General features: G+C 30.0%; 1 protein-coding gene across 1 annotated transcript in view; it reads left to right on the top strand.

Moving 5' to 3' along the window:
- Positions 1-1,857: 1,857 nt before the first annotated feature.
- LOC129948227 (protein TIS11) overlaps positions 1,858-21,880 on the top strand; it is a 35,998-nt gene continuing 15,975 nt past the window's right edge. Inside the window, exon 1 of the mRNA XM_056059142.1 lies at positions 1,858-3,538. Within this exon, the coding sequence (XP_055915117.1) occupies positions 3,473-3,538 (66 nt within the window). The 5' untranslated portion in view covers positions 1,858-3,472. The remainder of the gene's footprint in view (positions 3,539-21,880) is intronic.

The raw sequence follows: 21,880 nt of genomic DNA, 5'->3' as shown, positions 1-21,880 counted from the left end.
ATCATAAACACATATGACGGTTCAATAATAACACATTTAACGGGTTTATCGTATTTTTCACCCTGGTGGTCGTTTTGTTAATCAAATTGATGCATTGTTTGGCACGAGTACGATAACTTTGGCTACAAGATATAATAACGGTTTTTGGTAGAGAGTCTTAATACAAGCATTTTTTACTATGAGAGGGGGGTCTATATCCCACGTTTAGGCGATAGGGGCAATTTAAAAAATATGTACATTAAATGGAAAAAAAATAATTAAAAAATAACGGTAATACATACAATTAAGTATTCTAACTTTTTTAAAGCCAACATTTTTGTCTATTAGCTTGTTTTTAAATCAAGTCAAAACTATGCATAGTTTTTGAAAAAAATAGTTTTAAAGTCAAAATTTGTGCAAAAAAAAGTTTAAAAAAAGGGTTAAAGTGTAATTTTTCAATACTTTAAGATTAAGCACCACTGTTTTTATTTTATAATTTATTGCTCTTATTTGTTTTTGATCAAAAACTGAAAACTAGACGATTTTATGTCTTTCAGTTTTTGAGAAAAATGAAAATAACCACAACTACAATTTTAATTTAATTCTTTTTTTTTCTTGACTGGTCTTATTTTGATGGTAACAATTTTAGGTTTGGTAGTATGCAACAGTGGGATCTGCAACCCCCTTCTTGGCTACAATATAGGATTTGGGGTGGGTGCAAGTTGGAGTGCGTGCAAAATGAATATATCTTAATCCTTAGTCGATTATTACTATCAAAATAAGCCTGCGTTAATACTTAAGCAAAGAAAAAGTAATTTAATTGAAATATTTTGTTTTGGTAATTTTCAATTTTCTCAAAAAAAAAAGATATAAAATCATCTAATTTTCAGTTTTTGATCAAAAACAAATAAGAGCAATAAATTCTGAAATAAAAATAGTGGTGCTTTTAATCTTAAAGTATTGAAAAATTACACTTTAACCCTTTTTTTTTTACTTTTTTGCACAAATTTTGACTTTAAAACTATTTTTTTCAAAAACTATGCATAGTTTTGACTTGATTTAAAAACAAGCTAATAGACAAAAATGTTGGCTTTAAAAAAAGTTATAATACTTAATTGTAAGTATTACCTTTATTTTTTAATTATTGTTTTCCATTTAATGTACATATTTTTTTTATTGCCCCTACCACCTAAACGGGGGGAGATAGACCCCCCCCCCTCCCGTAATAAAAAAATGCTTGTTTTTAACTGTTCTATACAAATCCGTCATCAAACTTTGTCGCCAAAGTTATCGTACTCTCCCCCATTGTTTGGCTAAATTATAATCCTTAGTGAGTACTTTATTGCAAATTGGTTTTATCCTTAAAAATATGCTTTAGTTTATAGATTTATAGATTTTATTTTTGGAAGAAAAATGTAAAAATGTCCTTCCACCATAGCGTTGCTGACGTAATTTTATTATTATGCGAAAAGGTAAATATAAAAATGTCGCCCAAGATTAGATTTGGGCTACTAAAAAGCTGTCATTCTTACTTTTCTGTTGGTGATTTGAAAAAAAAAAACCAGATTGCCCAATTTCCAATAAAAATCTTAATCTGGCAAGCCTGACACTTTGTTATACAGCACTATACAACTACACACGTCATTATACAATTTTTTTTGTAATTACATGACAATAAGGAAAAAATCAGTAAAATACTCTCAACCACCACGAAAACAACCTCAAAGCAAATTCAACAAAAATTAACAAACAACAAAAATTAAAGAAAAAAAAAGAGAATTAAAATAAAACACATTCAAAAAAAAACCAGAAAGACGAAAACGAAGCACAAAGAAAAACTGCCAAACAACACCGAACAAGTTTCGAATGCGACCGAACGATCATTTAGTTAGAAAACGAGCGGCGCTGGAAATGCACGCGAGGTTACTTACCACCACACAGTGCAGATAGAAAGAAAAGAAGTCAATGTGATTAAATACATTTTTGTTTTCTTATTTTTATAATTTTATTTAAATTTAACAATATTTTTTGACGAGTTGGGAAAAATATATTTGGAAAAAAAAAGAAAAAATATATATTCGAAAAACGAAATATATATTTTAACTTTAAAAATTTGTTTGGTGCGAAATTTTAACAACAAAACAAAAAATAAATCACAAAAAATATAAATCAAAAAGAAAATAAAAAACAAAGGTTTCCCCTTTGACTAAAAAAAAAGAAGAAAAAAAGTGTTAACAAAAAAATAGTTTTTTTTTACTGCCAAATAAAACCAAGTGATATACAAAATAATCCTTAGACTTCATACTAAATTACAACTTAAAATAAGATCTCAAAAAAATAAATAAAATTAAATATTTAATATAATCTATATAATTTATTATAAAACAAAACAAAGTGTCTGGAGTTAAATAATTTAAAAAAACAAAATTATTAACCAATCGGTGGAAAAATACAACAGACCGATCGCCTAGAAGATTCAGAAACACCAACAAGTCAACCACTAACGCCAACATCTACGTCGTCGAAGTCAAAGTCGAAGTCGTAGTCGTAGTCGTAGTCGTCAAGCAAACAGCAACAAAAACAACAAGAAAACAACGAAAAACTGCAGCACAAAGAGCAACAAGCCTCAGCCACCACAATCCACAATCTCTCGAAATTATCCATAGCGAGCCACCACAAAGGATCGGCATTCGGCATCGGCATCGGAATCCATCGTTGTCGTCGCAGTCTTTTCTTCCATCGTCGTCGTCGTAGTTGAAGTCGTCGTAGCGTAGTAGTCATTCGTTCCGTCGTAGCTGGAGATCAATCGTTCGAGTTCGAGCTCAAAAGCTGTGTTCTCGCTCCACAAAAATAGTGTTTGATCTTGTTGGCCAATCTTGCTGCCGCTATAACAACTTACATACATACTCACTAAAAGCTAAACAATAAAAAAAAATATATACATATATACCCACACGCGTTGCCTTTTTTTTAATTTATTTTAATTTATGTCTAGTTACACGATATTTTTTTTAAATTTTTAAATAAATGCAATATAGTATGAGTACACGTCTTTAAAAAACAACAACGAAATTACACTCTCTGACAAGCAAGCGCACAAAAGCAACAAAAAGAAAGAAACATATACCTACGTAAAGACGTCAAAAATCAGGAAACTAAATAAAGAAAATTGTAAGCAAAAGTGAATATACCTACATAACTCGAGGCCACAACCCTATCAATAAAAATTTAAACAAAAGTTTACAAAAAATAAAAAATAAAATTAAAACAAAGGCAATAGAAAAACGTAATTCGGAAATTTCCAAGTTTTTAGTCAGCAACAAAAAACGTGGGTCCCCCCCATATCACAGATCACTCACGAAATAGAAGGAGTTAACTTCTGGAGCAACTAAAGATCATTTTCAACAACAACAAAAAACTCTGATTCAGCAGCGCCAGCAGCTTTTTGACCAAACACCAAGAACAAAAACCGATCGCGGTAGAAAAATTTAAAATGTCTGCAGCAATTATGCACAACAACGCATCTATTTATCACGAATGTGGTGAATTTCTACTAAAGGTATGTTCTTTATTCTATAATTTATTTATTTTTATATTTATTACTCTTTCCCCTTTTAATAATAATAATTATTATAATATCTAGTCAGTGCTTCTGATTGCGTGTGATTCGCATTTTATTATTCTTGATTATAATGTATAGGTACTTACATATATTTTAATATAATATATTTTTTTTTCTTTTTGTTCATTGCTTTTATACGAAATATGCATGCATAATAACATATTTGGCGGGAAAATAAACAAAATCAAGATTCACCATCACCACACTGTAGTGTAGTTATTTAGTTAGTGAATATGAATAGTGAGTGAGTGCAACAGGAGGGTGAGGAGAATAACAACACACAAAAAAACAAAAAAAAAACACTACACAACAGGGGCTCGGGCTCGGGCTTCGGGAAGAACAACCGAACAGAGAACAGTGCAATGTATAAAATAATAAATTTTGTTTTGTACTTTGTGGGGTTATTGGAGTTCTCCACTTTGCCTTCTTTGTAGGTAATGTAGTTTTAGTACGAGTTAAACAAAAATGGCATGACTCTTGGCGTAGTGCAGGTTTTTTTTTTTTTTTAAAGTACCTAGGCATAATAATGTGCACATTGTACCTATATAGTAGGTATAGGTTTGAAAAGATGGGAAAAATTAAATATAGATATTAATGTAGGTACTAAGTTGAATCTGTCACAAGTGTAATAATTTTGTAATTAACTCATATTCAAGGGCTTGAATACAAATTTTTTACAAAGGGTACCTACATAATTTATGTACTTACCGTGACCATAATGAATTCTTGAGGAAGACAAATACTTTGAAGGGTCAATAGACTTCAGAACATATTCAAAAAGAAAAAACTCAAATTCTTAAAGTCGATGAAGTCCCCTTTTCACACGAGGAAATTAGTTGCTTTGATGAAGATAATAGGTTTACTTTTAATTTCTTTGAAAATCTCCCTACACGTGGAATTACATTTTCAGAGATTTTTATTCATACTTAGGGCTAGTTTTGTCATGGGTTTATCCATCATAAGCAACCCTTGTATATTTTGTAATGCATTTAACAATATAGGTATAAATATATCTACAATATTGGATTATGGATCCTTTGAATACAACACTATTGAATCAAAAACTCTTAAAGTTTTGTTAAAATATAAACTTAGTCTTTTTTCTTAATTTTGTCAACAACTTTATTCGTATCACTCTCCATTAAGAAACCTTAAAACTAGGCCTATTTTTTTTTCTTTTGAGTGTTTGGTTCGTTCGGATTCGGCTTAAAACTGTAGGTCTCCTGTATCCCTGACAACAGTACTCGCACACAGGAATGGTTGAGAGCTGTAAGTCACTAGGCTCTAGTTCTTAACGGACTGTTGTGCCACACAATTTATTTATTAATAGAAACTAAGGCTTCTCTATGACAATTTCTATTACTATTAAAAAAATTGAACTGAATATTGAACCATTAAATTTTTCACCTTTCTTTCAATGCATTTAAGTTTAACTAAATTGTTTAAATCTTTAAGCTTGAAATATTTAAAGCTTTTAGTCGCTCTAGGTTTGATTTTCATATGAATCATTATATTTTAACTTGTATAGAAAAATAACTGACTATTGGATTTGTATTCAAATTTTGCTGAATGTTAAAAAAAATATTATTTTTAAGATGGAATTAATTTCAAGGCAATACGTTTAATTTTTCACAAGATTTTCGAGTCGAAAATATGAATTTTTAACTTACTTTACTTACTTACTTAAGGTGGAGCTACAGTCCTGTGTGAACTAGGGCCTCACCCAACAAACTTCTCCATCTAGCTCGGTCCCTAGCTAGATGTCTCCAGTTTAGCGCTCCAAGTTGGGTGAAGTCACCTTCCACTTGTGCGCGCCACCTGATCCGCGGTCTTCCTCTACTGCGCTGTCCTGTGGGTGCGGATTCGAAGACTTTCCGGGCCGGAGCATTGGTTTCCATGCGCTCCGTAGATCACACGAAGATCTTTTCTCTCGAAGCGACCCAAGGTGCTTTCATCCGCTTTTGTCATGGTCCATGCTTCTGCATCGTATAGCAGGACGGGGATGATAAGGGTCTTATATAGCAACACTTTGGTCCCTCGAGAGAGGACTTTACCACTCAATTGCTTTCTTAGTCCAAAGAAACAGCGGTTAGCAAGAGTTATTCTGTGTTTGATCTCAGCGCTGGTGTTGTTTTCTGCGTTTACAGCGGAGCCTAGGTAGACGAAGTCCTTGACTACCTCAAAGTTACGTCTGTCGATTGTGACGTTTTGATGAATTTTTAACAGCTTTTATGAATGTGTTTTTAAGTTTCTTATTTTTTGTAAGAAAAAAAACCGTTGCTTCATTTTTCTCAAAATATTGCAGACGTAAAAAAACGCAAAATATTCGAGCTCATAAATAATTTTTATTTAAAGTTTTTTTGATGTTCAAGAAAGCCGTTGATTGATTGTTTTCCAAAATTATGCTATTTAGCTTAGTATCACGTGTAACTAAAGTCACTAACGTTATTGGTTTGTGAGATATTTTGGTTCAACTTGTTTTTTTTTTTTTTTAATTGCTATCATTCACTCAAACTTTTGAAAGGCCTTTCTGCATTGTTTAGTTTTGTTATCTGGGGTGGAATCGGCTAAAGTGATTGTTGATAAATGACATTCAAAATGATCGAATTTGATCTACATAAGGTGATAGTCAAATTGATACCTAAAAAGCTATCACAAAAAAATGTGATAGTCGTTTTCAAACAAATTTGTTTATTCCGAATAGAGCTACCAGACGCTTACAAAAACGACTATAAAATTTTCTTAGTTCACTTTGTTTCTTTAATAAAACATATTTCTGCGACCGAAAAAGCTTACGACATTCGTAAAAGAGCAAGAAAAGTAAGAATTTTATTCAAAATCAGCCAATTTGAAACTTTTATTTAGATATTTTATAGGAATCAATTTAAAATTTCACCAAGGCAACAACGAATTTTGACAATTTGAATCTGAAATTGTTCAATCGAATTGAATTGAGTTGAATCATCTTACACAGACGGAATGAAAATGATAGTCAATTTGACTATCAAAAAATTGATAGTCAAAAATCACCTTAGCCGATTCCACCCCTGTATCCCTAACACAATTTATTTAAAGTCGATATCTTTACTGGTTCTTGAGATATGAACGATGACAAATGATATCCCAACTCCCTAAATCTTTGATTTAGATTCTGAAGACATTGGTCTCGCATTCACAAAGCTAGTGGCTACGTAGCCAAGGGATTCTGATTGGCTAAATCTAACTACAAAAGTAGTTGAAATTTCCTCTCCGACATAGTGTAAGAATTTCGGCTACAAAGTTACTGATTTTGACGTTTCATAATCAGCTGCTCGGTAAGGACACAAGAATTCAAAATGAAATGAATCTTTCGGTATTTAAATACAAATATACTCGTAAATCAATAATATTATATCTTCTATTTGGTTTTACTGAATTAAAAAAGAAAAAAAAAAACTATTTTAAGTTCTGAAACATACAAATGTTTCTTATTTTATATATTTGTATTTGTTATTAATATGACAGTTCCGAATTGAGTGCAATTTTGCGTTCACAAAGCTAGCTGAATTTTGACTACGTAGTCACTAGCTTTGTGAATGCGCCCATTGAAACGGCGAGAAATGTCAAAATTTTCAATTCGACAAATCGAACCGGTTGCAATAACTTCTACAGATCTAAGTTATAGTCATTTTTTGGGCATTGGAGAGTTATCTAACTTTAGAATACAATCTAGATTTTTAAGACTTAACTGAAAAAAAGGAAAAGTAAAGGACAAATAGTTTTCTAATATATCAATATATTTTATTAAAAAAAAAAAAACAGACAAAATTTGGTCAAAAGTTCAATCTGTTATTCTTGCAAACCTTTACAAGAACTTTGTAGCAAAAATGGTGAGAAAAAAATTGAAAAGATAAAGAAAATAAAACCACATACATAATAAATTTGGGGTCCTTGTCATAACTTTTTCACTTGCATAGTTACTTTTAGGAAACTTTAAACGCATGGAACACACCTTATAAATTAGGTTTTAGAAAATTTGGTTCTAAACTAAATTAAATTTTTAACCTTTTACTAAATTTTGACCGATTTTATTTTGAATTGAAATTTGTACCTAACTTACCTACTGAAAGGTGTCATAAAACCTATTTAGTTACTTAATTTATTCGAAGTAAAATTATAATAGATCAGCTGAGTCACACAAAGGCACCAACCATGTCATTTGTTATTTTAATGTACTTCGTCTTGGTCATAGAACTAAAATTAAAAATCGAAAGTTCCTGCTTACGTAGGTAGGTACCAAATAACCTACGCTACGTATATAAATAATTACGACATGAACTCCAAATTTGGATAAAGTCAAGTTTTGTATCGTTGTTATTGTTGGTTCATTTTCCTTCTTAAAAAAAAAAACAACTAACCACTTAATATCTCTAAAGCTTAATTGAGCATTACCGCACTTTAACGCATTTCTTTCGTTTTTCATTATACTTTCGATTTTATTTTATATCAGTATCATAGTAGGTTCATATGAATACATATATTGTTCTCTTTCTAATGAACAAAGTAGACTATATAAATTATATTATGATGGCATGAATCAGTACAATAAATTGTTATTGTTATTTATAGTGTTAAATATAAATAGTTGTTATCAACTTCCTGTTCTCGTTTTGCAGCATTGTTATAATAATAATGTAATGCACTCTGACTCTGAAGTTTAAAGTTGTAAAAAAAACATGTTGAAATAAATAAAGTTGACATTGATTGATTGGGAAAAAAAGTTTTGGAAAATATAGTAAAATAAGCAACTTTTAACTAGACTATTACATTCATATAATTTTATTGACATTTATTTATTTAATACCATCAATTTTAACCAATTTTAGTTTTTGATAACTTCCATCTCTCTTATGAATGAATAAATGTGCAGCATATACATTTTTGAACACCTTTTAAATCTAGGAATCTTTCAATTCAAAACATTTTTCGACAAGTTAAAAATATCATAGTTTTTTAGATTTGTTTTTTTTAATATTAATATAGCAAAGTTTTAATTTGCTGAAGACTTTTTTCAATCAATAAACTAGTCTGCCTGGACCTTTACGTAGAAGCACAACACCGACTTTATTTGTATGGATGTTTAAATTTATACAAAATCAGAGGTCATGAGATCTAAAATTTCTTGAAGTTGACTTTATTATTTTATTATAGTTATTCAGTGTATTGGTTTGTAATTTTCTTCATTATTTAGAAGAATTTTACAGTTTTATAACCTTACCAGTTATTTTTCTTGTGCTAAATATTTTAACAAAGGTTTTCAGTCTTTGAAATTTATTTACCTGATAAAAGACCTATGTTCTTTGGGAGATGTTTTATAAAATAACAAAGATTTAAACACGTCTTAAGGACTTTTCCAATCTCATCATAAGCAATAAAACAAAAATATTCTTCATCATCATCATCGCATGGGAATAACCAAATTAAATTATTAAAATTATAACTTCATTAATAATAAAAAAAAATGATTAAATAAAACAACACGCAAAATTAATTTTATTTGCATCATAAACTTTTCTTAAAATTTCACAGGAAAATTTTTACCCCAAACTAGAAATAACATATAGCCTTAAAGTTATTCCTATAAATATAATTCTATTCTATTCCTAAGACGAGTTTAATTAATGTTGATAGATTTAACATCCGTGTCGGTTTTCATTTACCTAGAATAAATAATCGGTAGGTTAGGTTAGGTAGTTAAAGTTGCTTGTAAAATACTAAGAAAATACAAACTCGTTTGAGATAGGTAGTTTTTTATTTTTGTTTGCATTGTTATTGTTTAATTAGCAAGTCAAGTATATTGAAATAATTTGAATAGTTGTTCTGTGTTTACCCCACTAGCACATTAATTCATGATTTAAATTATTACTATTCTTTCGGTTTATAGTGTTGATAGTTTGATTTCATTAATTGATAACACAAAAGTTATGTAAGGTAAGGGTTTGAGGAAATTAACTAAATGTCAAGTGACCACCTAAGTTAACAGTAACCAGAACAAAACAGTTAAAGATACAATAGTTTATAAAAGAACTTAATCACTGACAGCAAGATACTCCCCAAATCCAACTCAACCGTCTTTAGTTATGGTATCTGTCAGAACAATTGTCTGTCAAAATTAATAGACATAAATGTCATTGTTGTATAAATTCAAGAATTAACGATTCTATCGTTTTTTCATTATGAAGTGGACACTTATTTATTTTTGAGTATTATATGTACATTTTTTTACAAAAGAAATAAATCTGTCAAATTGTTTGAAATAAGATGAATGTCAATTTTAAAATGATTTCAACTTTTTCATACTAAATTAAATGTGATGCTTAAGGCCTTTAAGTATTGTTAGCTTCTTAAAGCACTCTAACTTAAAAATAAGGCCTTAGTAACATAACTACTTTCCACATCAAAAATAAATTGAATTTGTACCTATTTTGGTTTTTGTGATGATATCTCTAAGTATCTACCGCTAGCTCACATTAATCAGCATCAATATTATCTAAGTTTGCAAACACTATTAATTTTAAATAAACGAAGTACCAACCTACTTTGATATCGAATCTTGAATTCAAAATAATTGATAACTTTGTTGGTCCCTGTTGTATAGTATGTAATCTACAGAGTTAAATGCCTTAAAACAAAGCCGTTGGCCTTAACTTTCGATTAAATCTTCAATTAAATTTTTTTAAATATTTTTTTTTTATTAATTTTAATTAGTCAGAGCGATAAAAAAAATATATATTCTTAATTAACAGTCTATTCAATATATTACGCTGTTTTATAAATATGAAATAATTTCATGTAAATATTTAAATTAAAGAACAGCTTAAGAAAAAAAAAAAAAGAAACAGCATCAGCTCACAGGCCCCAGCCGCACAAGTGCAAATGAAACAAAATTTATCAGCATCACGCTGATTAGCTGACTTCAGAGTGCCAGCAGCTTTGAAATCTATATAAAAAGAAATATAACAAATCTACAATATAGGTATGTTATTATAAACGAAGTATGAGGCAAACAACCGCGCTTATTAAACCGACATTTCAATGTATCAATATTTAAGATTAATTCAAAAATATTTATGTACATACATATCTACAAAAATAACAATATGTTGGTATGTTTTTTTTAAATTTATTATTGGTTTGCTAGAGAACCCGGATTAAAAGCAAAAAATGCCAATTGACGTAATGACCTCTAAAGGTTGCAACAACAAGATACAATATACATATTTTTTTTGTATTAATATTATTATGTCTGTCTTTGCATTTTATTATCGCCTCGCCACAACAGTTTTCACATACGTTACTATATAAATTATACATTGTATACGATCATATTATTTTTTCCTTTTTTTTATTCATCTTTCGCTGGATGAAAGGAAGAGGAAGTTTTGAAATATCCAATTGTGCTGCAGCAGGAAACACTCACCAAACAAACTATCATGGCGGTCGGTGGTGTGGTGTGTCGGTGTGATGTGCTGTGGTAATGCCGTAATGGCGATGGTGATGGCGGTGGTAATGCAGTGTTATGTGACGACACTGTTTTATATACAGTGAGTCCCACAATGCAACTGCAACTGGTAGTACCTCTCATAATAACTTAACACATTTTGTCTACACGCAACACTAGTCGTGGATTGGTGAAAGTGTAAGAAATATTTAGTGATAGTGAATTATATGCCTACGAGGGGTAGCGAAATAAAACCGTTTGAAATAAACTTCAATGTCGATGTTTATGTTCGTTTGTCTCCCTTGAAACATCAGGAATCTTCAAGGCAAAGTAAAAAATTCCACCTACACAGAACGAAATATCCCAGCGTCCTGCAATTTAACTGCAGCTTACACGTGGTATGTTTAAAGCTTTGTTTCTTTGTGTATGAATTTGGTACATTTTAACAACTGTCATATTTGACGGTTCGGTTGTATAAAATGCAAAAGTAGGTAAGGATTTGCTTAACTTGCAACTAAATTTGTTCCATCACATGACATGAGTGATGTACTCGAGTACAAAACCAAATACTTTTTTTCGTTATCTTATGTCATCATAAAGAAACAATTAATAAAACAAATTTAATTTAGGCATTAAATAAAAATGTTACCTTGTCTCATATAGATGGCTCATTTGCTCAAGCGAATCATAAATATTGAGTAATTTTGTGCAAACTAATGTTAGTGTACAATTAATGTGCCTTGTTGTTAGATAATTAGTGTTTTATTTCGTTTGTATTTTTATTTTTTTTATTTTTTTGAGGGAGTATAGGTACCATCAACCTACCAACAATTACATCAAAAATGATACAAACAAAAATGGAAAAAGAAAGATATCTTTGTTGCAACTTAAGGTGCCATAAGCATTTCATTTTTATTATTACACAATCTTTAATTGATGGTACGTACCTACTTGTTATAGTAATACACGACCGTGCCTCGGGCAAAATAACAACAAAAACATCTCACCTTTTACTACCTTCCCTATCGCTGACGAACGAGGAGCGACGCCACCATTTCTGTTTGGAACTTTCTCGTTTTCATAACACGATCACATCATATGACGCGCGAGACGATATGGTGATGACGAAGATTTGCAATGTCGTCCGTAAAGTTGTTATAGTTTTTATACATATTTAAAATTTATAATCCTTCCTTGGCTGATGGGACTTGTTTGTTTTTTTTTTTTGTTTTTAATTGTTATTGGCAAATACTGGTCATAAAAATAAGGCCATATTTATTCCTCTTCGATTCAAATCACTGTTTTCCTAAATATATGCTTATACCGGATCGATAGAACTGGTTTTTTTTAAATCCGCCTAGGTAAGTTATAAATTTTAGCATTTAAAAACCCCGCACAATAAACAACCTGTTCGCAGATCGTTTTGTAATTTGTTTGTTCTCTTTGATAATTCATTCTAACTAATGTGGCTTAGGGGCCAAGGGAGTAAAGTTGTACTCTAAAAGTAAAACGAAATTATTTTGAAAAACCTTAGATAGTTATTTAAACAACATTGGTATTGAAATTTTCCGACTTCACGTGTGTATAAAGCTATAAACACACTTACGCACAAAATGCGCTTTGAAGGGAATTTTAGTTTTGGCTATATTTCCATTTAGTGAGACATGGAATCACAAAATAACAGCCACTTGTGAGTTTAGATGAAACCGAAGAATTTGGAATAAATATTAAAATCCCACTATACTCACCAAATTCAACGATGAGAGTAAAACTTACATATTGATAATCGAATATTCTAGACAAACGGAAATAAATGGTCCATGTGAATTTAACATTACTCCTTCTTCTCCTATCAACACGCACTCGCACCACCATCGCGTCATCGATTTACGTATACATTGAATTATCAAATAAATTATATGAGTAAACGTTTTTTTTTATTTTGAGTATTCAAATTAGTATCTTCTAATTTAAAATTCATGAACTTCTTCAAAATTATAGATTCATTTAAATACATTAAATAAATTTTAAGGTCTAGGCCAGGTCGATTTATACAACAAAAAAAAACGAAATGTTTGGTTACCGCATAATCAAAGTGCTAATCAAACTTGCCCAAGACGTTTTTTTTGTCTTGTTTTTAAATTATACTTTTGACTTAAGAAGTATCAATGACCATACTTTAGCGTCTTGTCCCATCCCGTGTGCCTCGCCGCCACTGTTATTATATGCATGTAGCCATCACCCAGTAGTAGTAAGTCACACACTGCTTTTCGTTTCGAATTACCATGGCCAGGCCAGGCCAACACATGGTAAATAATATCAATCAGTTTTTGTTTTTTTTTGTGTTTTTGCATAGATAGAATGCATCATTGAAACGCACTACCGTTTCTGGCAACCATATGGCTAACACGTGTGTTAAATATCGTTGCCATAATGGGATTTTGTTTATTTTATAGCCGTTTCAGTCCACTTGAAAATCACACATTTGGATCAAACCCTGTGTGTTTAGTTTAGTTTTTTGTTCTTAAAAATGCATTGTCTTTTATTTGGTTTGAAAATCTTTAAAAAAGAAATTGTTTTTCTCACTAAAAACGTTCGGATTTGGGATATTATGTTGTTTTTTTAAGTTTTCTCTTTCTTTTATCCTGAATAAAAAAAATAAATTAAATCTCTTGACATGTGGAGTATTTTGTTTGGTAAAGATGATAAGCCATTTTATAAAACTACAGTATAACCAGGCGTTTATAATAAACAACAGAAAAAAACAAAAATACTTCCAAGATTATAGAAATAATATATGAGCTAAAATTGATAAGTGTTATCTCGCAAACAAAGAACATTAACTTGGCAGATAAAATTTTCTATTAATCAAAACTTTCTTTGTATGAACTCTTCATATACCCACTTACTTTATAGTGTGATGTATATTTTCTTATACTTTATGGTTGTTATTAAAACAGTCTTTGTGTGATACTGATAATAATGTCGGTATACAACACTGTTGTGAGTTAAATTTACTCTCATGATAAATTATTATTATTAACAGAGACTAGGTTAAGTCTGGTAAACAAGAAAAAAAAGTATTATGATTTTATTACACTTTTCCGGAGGGAGAATAAGCGTATGTGATTTTTCGCGAGTTAAAAACTTGGGAACATACTTTAGTAGATATTTCCGGTTCATAATCTACCTACCTACCTTATACACCAAAATATCAGAGTGTAAAATCGATGTTGTACAATATATCAGTGCTTCAGGGTTTCACTGTCGTTTTACATCGTGCAGTTTTCCTAGTATCTAACTACCTTACCTACTTATCAAGGGTCGGTAATAAAAGTACAATTTTATAGCTGATTAATGTTACAATCTATTGCACCAATAACTTATTATATTACTAAATTACTGGTCTTCGACTTAGGTAATTGGAACTACATACTTATTCGAAAACCTTGTTTGAATTCTTGAATTATTAATGTCGCAATAAAATTATTGTTTTTCTTTTTTAATCTTCTTCTTCTTCTAAGCGATTTTCATTTAAATACGATCAATGTCAAATACCTGGCTATGTTGCGGACAAAGTTAAGCTATTCTTCCAATATAAATATATATTTCTATCTACTTACTTAAAAACAAGAAGAAGAATCTTTAAAAAAAAAACACATTACCATACTCTTGTGAGAATATCTTGACTCATAAATCAACATGAAATTTATTTGTTTTCTTAGCAGCTTATAGTGCATTAGTATTACATATATATACCATACATACCTGGCTTAAGGTTTATCGTTTTTATTTAAAGAAAAAATAACATATTCAAGGAAGGAAATTAGCAGCAAATGCAAATTGTGCTAAATGAATTAACATGAAAATGAATAATCTATTTGACGTGTTGGCGATGGCGTCTATAAGAATCCGGGATATGATTATTGTGTATGGTATATAATATACAGACAGACAACATTTGGTACTTGTATACGCGGAAAAGAATGAGTCATGAATCATCTCACAGAACTTTTGTTAACGAAGTAGATACACTAGAGATATGTACATATATTAAGTGACTTATTGTACAAGGTCATTACCATGAAGAAGAATAAGGTACTTGAGCGATTTTGTTCATGTTCTTGATAATCGATAATTTTTAGATGATAAAACAGTTTTAAAGGAAGTGGCTAAATACATAAAAGATATTCTTAATCATGACGATTTACCCACTGTATTTAATTCCCCGGGTGTCGATCTCCAATGAATCCACATCTGCATTTCCGCAACTAATTCGATTAGGGAGTACCTCATATTATGGACTGTAATACCGATCCGCAAAAACTACCTTACCATTTTCAATAGCTGACTTCCGCCTGATATCATTTTGTTGACATATATATCGATTCAAACTTCATTAAAACAAAATAACAATTGAAATTATTATATTTTTTAGTACGTACCTTTCGACAGTGACATGCCAAAACTGTCGAACGGTATTTGATTTTTTAAAAAAGAGCACCAACGTTCTTGAATTCTTCCCATTATTAAAAAATATCGCTCGTAAAGTACATGTCATGCAGCTTTTGGTTTTCCAAAAAATAAACAAAACCTTGAGTGTGCCTTGTGAAATAAGTAAAGTTTGAGGAACAAAATTAAGAAATATGTTAATAGACAAAATTATAGTTCATTAAGTTTAAAAATCAAACCATGATTATGTCACTAATCTAAACGATCGACAAGTGATTTTTTTTTCGATGACTCCATTCAGCAATTGAAAATATAAAAGGTTGAAGTTAAAATAAAAACCAATTAGGAATAACGGTTTCAAAAGAAACAAAATGAGTTTGCCAAAACCTAAAATTATTAAAATGTCAATTGATTTTGTAAGTGTTTTTAAAGCTATGATGACATTGAATATCATACAAATGTCAATATATTACTCCATTCACAGACCTAATAAACTTACAACTTTGGATAAACAAGCTTTATGACATGGTAAGGTAGTTCTATCTATTTAAGAAACTTATTTTAAGCTTAAAACTTGTTAAAATTTCCGTTAATTGTTATTTTTCATAGCAAAAGCTTCACAAACAAACAAACGTACCGTGCGTTCAAACTAAATATATCGCGTTGAATGGTTTTTAACGACCTGAAACTCACGTTGAAAAAATTGATAATTTTTTTTAATCAAATTGTTCACATTTCATTTGTTTTTCGTTTTTTTTTATGAAAATAATAATACCTTTATAATGTTCAATGTTCATAAAGGTAGAATAGAATCAGAAAACAATATAAGGAATATTATGAATACATGTAGATATAAGGAAAAGCATGTTCAGCAAATTGAAAATTGAAGATCCAGCTAAATTTAATGCGACACACACTTAGTTTTTAATTTTTTTTTTTGTTTTTTATTACTTGATACCTTTTAAAGATGGATAAAAAAACATCATCAATCGGAGTAAATTTATATAAACTGGTTTTTGGAAGTAGAAGAAAAAAACAAAAACTGAATTTTTATATCACCTTTTTTTGGATTTAATCTGGTTTTGATGGTTTGGCTGTTGTTTATTTTTGTATTTCATTTTTATTCTCTTACCTGTTCTTCGTTGTTTTTTTTTTAAAACATTTTCGAAGATAAAACTCCCTCTTCTTAGGCAACCAAACGACGAACGAAGACGATGTCCAGGTTCAAGACATGACATCTACAGGTAGTCTCATCTTCAATTTTATATACCTATAATAAAAAATGTATGTCTGTGTGTTAGCCTTTGCATGCACTGCACATATGTATAGGCCTTTTAATTTGAGTCTTTCTTGTTGTTCTTTTGAGAATATATTATTTTGAGAAGGTCCTGTTTCGTATTATTTTTTCGGGTACCTACCTACGTACATAAATATCTACCTTTTACGCGTCTTGTTGTCGTCGTTATCTTTCTTTGGTCGGTTGAAATGAAATTTGTTTTTCTTTTCTAATCCCTTAGCATTTAAAGGTAGATAGCTAGGTAGGAAGGTACAAAACACATATACTTTTGAGAAAGGTTTCTTGTTTTTGTTCTTCGTTATTTTCTTTTTCTTTTGAATCAAAAAGATAAATATCTCATTTTAGGGACTTACCTGTTCAACTTCTACCTGCGACCAGAAATGTATCTACACATAGGTACCTATACATATTTTTATTTTGTAAGGTAGGTAGTTGTTTTTTTTAGGACCTGTTTTGTTGTTTTTATATCGTGCAGTTCATGCTGATATCTTCAAAATAATAATTTTAAGAAAAACAAAAAAAAAAACAGATGTCCCAAGGGGAAATATAGAAGGAACTTTTATTACGACATCCGGCAAAAACAACATTTTCATCTATGCTTTGTATTATAGCACGCAATAAATTTTATGGGAAATAGAATAGTATTAGCAATAACAAAGATCTGGCAGCACTAACGATATTTCTGAATGTCAAAATTTTACCCACACTTATTATTAGGATTAGTAGTGCCTAAGTAACTATTTTTACAACAAACCGCCCCTTCATTTCATAATGAACTCCAATCATCAGAGCTTACTTAGTTAGTGAGAAACGACAAATTACTTGTCGATTTGTTATAGATACGAACAAATACCTTCCATATAAATCTTTCTTTTATAGATACCTATGTTCATATACTACACTAAAATCTATCTAAGATAAGTTGCAATAACAAATTTGCAAAACTGTCCTGTCCTGTCCTAATGTTGTGGGCTTTGAAACTAATAGAAACTGAGACTGAGATTGAGACTTTGACAACAGAATAAATAGATATGTATAGTGTATATGTACCTTCTTACCTATAAATTTACTGGTTGGTTTACTGTTTCGCTGCTTAAGCAATGAATTTGCTATAAAGCTCTGAATTTGGATTTTTGGGACGCGTGCAACGACGTAAAGAAAAAATAAAATGTATCTACTATACATTGGCGTGGGAAGTAAAATACAGGTTTTTCAAGCGTATAGATACTTTACTTACAAAGGTAGACGGATTTTTGTATTGGTTTTTCCTTTTACTTTCCTACAGTCTTCTCGTTTTAAGCTGGTTTTTTTCCAGCTAGTTGTGTTGTCGTCACACGTTCGCGTAAGATTTTATACCTACTTCCACCTCTCTTATAACCACATCACAGAGCAACTTGAGTTATGTTATGTCGGCGCGCTTCATAACACACGAGCTGTTTTGCTGCTGTTTTATTTTTATTATATAAATGCAACAATTTTGCAAGCCTTGTTTTTTTCACAGTGGTGGATTTAATAAGAAAAACAAAGGTATTATTGAATTTCAAATTTAAATTCAGCTTACTTTTGATATTTGACAACTTAGACCGTGTGCGAGATGTAAAAAAAATCTTGGTTAAATTGTCTAACAAGATTAAATTTTGACATTTGGTTATAAATAGGATTAAATTCAGCATTCTGCTGTGCTCATTGTGTTAAATGGGATTTTTTAAAATAGTACTTTTACTAAAATTCCCTCAAGAATACAAAATTTAAAGAATCTGCCAACGGAGGTTGAAATAATTAAAAAATAGTTACCGACATTTCTTTAAAGTCAGGGGTTTGTAGATTTTAAACAAACGAGAAGAGATATCTCCTTATTTGTCAAGTTCCCTTCCCAAGTGGACATCCCTGTCTCTGGAGAGGAATCAATATAAAATATTATTGAGTTTATTACAGATTCACATTACCGACCATAATGGCGACAAAGTTAAATTCGCAGCTATAATTTTGACATTTTTCTGGGTTTGTTCAGCGCCCCCTATAAAGTTATAAATTATAATTGCCTATTGTTATTACTCCACTTAAATTGCAACATTGTTTTCAATTAGTTTAAAAACATTTCATGCGATTGATTTTCCTTTCTCTCCTCATATTGTAGTATTATTAAACAGAAAACGAACATAAAGTAAACAAAACAACAGAAACAAAAAACTGTATACGTTTAATACATTCGACTTCCGTTCCAGATAAACCATGGTATTTCATTGATTATTCGAATGATTTTAAAATGTTTTTATTTCTTATCAATTCACAAAACTAAACTATACAAAATGTCGTGTTTAATGCATTTATACAAAACAATATTTTTAGGTAGATAGGTACGCCATAGTATGTATTTAATATAGGGGTACAACTCTATACATACGTTGTTTATGCATGTCTATCTCCCTATCATTCATTTGTGTGATGAAATTCGAATATTTTGCATTTGAAATCTATTTAAAAAAAAAAAACAAAATGAAAATATCTACAAAACTCATTATTCACGCGGTTGAAGTATAATATTGAGTCGTAGAGTGCAATCACTGACACTCACGTTGACAGAAAATGTGCGGTTTTTGCATATTTAGAGTGTAATCGCACCTCAAACTTTAATAATTCTTGTTATTGTATTTTTTGTTTCAACAAATATTGTAATTTATACTTTGAGTTTAATATCAATGAGAAAAATATACATAATTATGTAAATGTATTGCTTGTATAATTATTATAGTGAACGAGTTAGTTTGGAATGGAAATTGCAAATCAAAATATAGTTATATTTGGAAACTTTTTACAAAAACTCCGACCAATATAATTGTTGTTGATCGTATTAATTCAATGAAAATAATATAATAATAATACAATTTTAGTTACACAATATCACCTGTATTGTAGGTATGGAAATTTCAAACAAAAACCTATTTCATAAAAAGTTTTTAGTGAAATTTAATTTTTTAATTATAATGTTGACCCGTATAATGAATAAAGATTAATTTATTTATAAGTCATTGATTGTTCTATAATCCTGGAGTAATATTGGTCGTTTAAACAGGCTAGAGTTATATGAATCTTAGTGACTAAAGAATTAAAGTTTACAATTTGACAGATTCGTTAAATTATCAACAGAGTTGTCAACAGCATTGCCGACCTTCATCTAGTCTATTGCGTTGGAATTAAGTTTGAAAATAGATTGAAATGATATTTAAATGTGAATAGTTCGACTTGAAGCATACTTTGCGTACATAATTAATAGTTTGACAGCTATTAGGCTGTAGCTTCAGTTTGAGCCTCCATTGTGTTCAGCAATTTAATTATGATCAAAACTAAACGAACAGATCTACTGGAACATCATATTAACTAAGCATTGTTTTTACTTAAAGATTATATCCACAAAGCTTCATACTGGTATTTTTTATAAACCTTTGTTTAATATTTTATATTACATGTAATTTAAATTCTTGTCAACTCAATTTCAAGTTCTTATCTGTCAGATTTTATGCGAAATTTTAACTATGCTTGACAATAAGAAAAGTATATCATCTTAAAACTCGTGTATATCACGTCTCTTAGTTTGTGAATGGAACTTTAAAAAGATAAACAAAAATGTTTTAAAAAAAATCAAAATATAGTGCACTTGTATACGTAGGAAAATAAAAAATTATTTTGCTGAGATATAGAAATTTAAGTCTCTTAAATAATAATTATTATTGTAATAGAACCTATGTCACACAGATCATTGTTATCTTTTGTTATGGCGACAGCCTGTCGCTAAACGCGTTCATCTCAACATAGAACAAAAGATATCTATCCTACACTATCCTATATATTACACTTTACTGTACTCTCATTGTGACATTTCAAGACGACACGATGACGACGACGCGACGGAGACAACGGACGTTTCAAATGACGCGACAAGAATATTATAGTTAATTGCCAGTCAGCAGAGACAAAATGCATGTTATGGATGGGTATATATATTGATATATGACACTTCATTTGCCATACCTTCAATCATAATTATTTCATGTAGAATTTATACTTGCATTGTAGGAAGGAATGGTGCATAGAAGACTTTATTTGCAATGAAATTTAATATTTTTTTTGACAGAATTATGAAGGGACATAAAATAAAAAGAAGTTTTGTTAATTTTTTATCGAATGAAAGTATCTGTCAACTTATAAACAGAGAGTGGAAACACAAAAACTACCTTTGTAATAAATACAACTATAAAATTGTATTATCCTTAAATTTGATCTAACCTCACTTAATTTGGCCTTTGACATTTAAAAAGGAATACTGCAAAAAAAGCGAACAAACAAATCTGAAATAATCATCTTCATAAAGTAAACAAACAGATCTATGGATACACGATCTGTGAGAACGTTCCCGAAAAACGGTGTTGCCAATAATAAATTTATACCCGATTTAAGGCCATCATATTTATTATAACGAAACATTAAAACATACACTTTTGGTCGAATGTATTAAAATAATACATTTCCAACGAACAGGTACCACACCTATGTATATAGAACATTCAAGATATTCAACTCATGTGTTCATAACTTATGTTTCTACAGATACTTGATTTCAATATAGGAAATCCAGTCACCAGACATCCATTGTGTTATTGAGCTTGAATTAATTATACATACAGCAATAGGTATAAACGTTTTTAAATTAATAACATTCCCATTTAAACTTGTTCCATTATTATATTGTTTATACCTTTATAGCATTGATTTGATTTTTGTTACCTACCTTTTAATTTACAATTAAATTCATTAACACTATATGAATATAATTGTATTATAAATATTATCAACTGTATAAAAATTAAGATACTTCTACGAATTACTAAAAAAATATAAAATATAGGATTATAAACCTCTACAGATTTTATAGGTGTATAATCATAGCAACATCCTGTTTCACATTGTATGCATATCATCATCATTATCGGCACCCTGTGTGGTTATTGTCAGAGCTCCCACCTTGAGTCTATGAGATGAATGTTATTGCAGT

This window comes from Eupeodes corollae, chromosome 2 (assembly GCF_945859685.1).
Source record: "Eupeodes corollae chromosome 2, idEupCoro1.1, whole genome shotgun sequence".
NCBI classification, from domain to species: Eukaryota; Metazoa; Arthropoda; class Insecta; order Diptera; family Syrphidae; genus Eupeodes; species Eupeodes corollae.
This window is presented reverse-complemented; position numbering and strand designations above follow the sequence as displayed.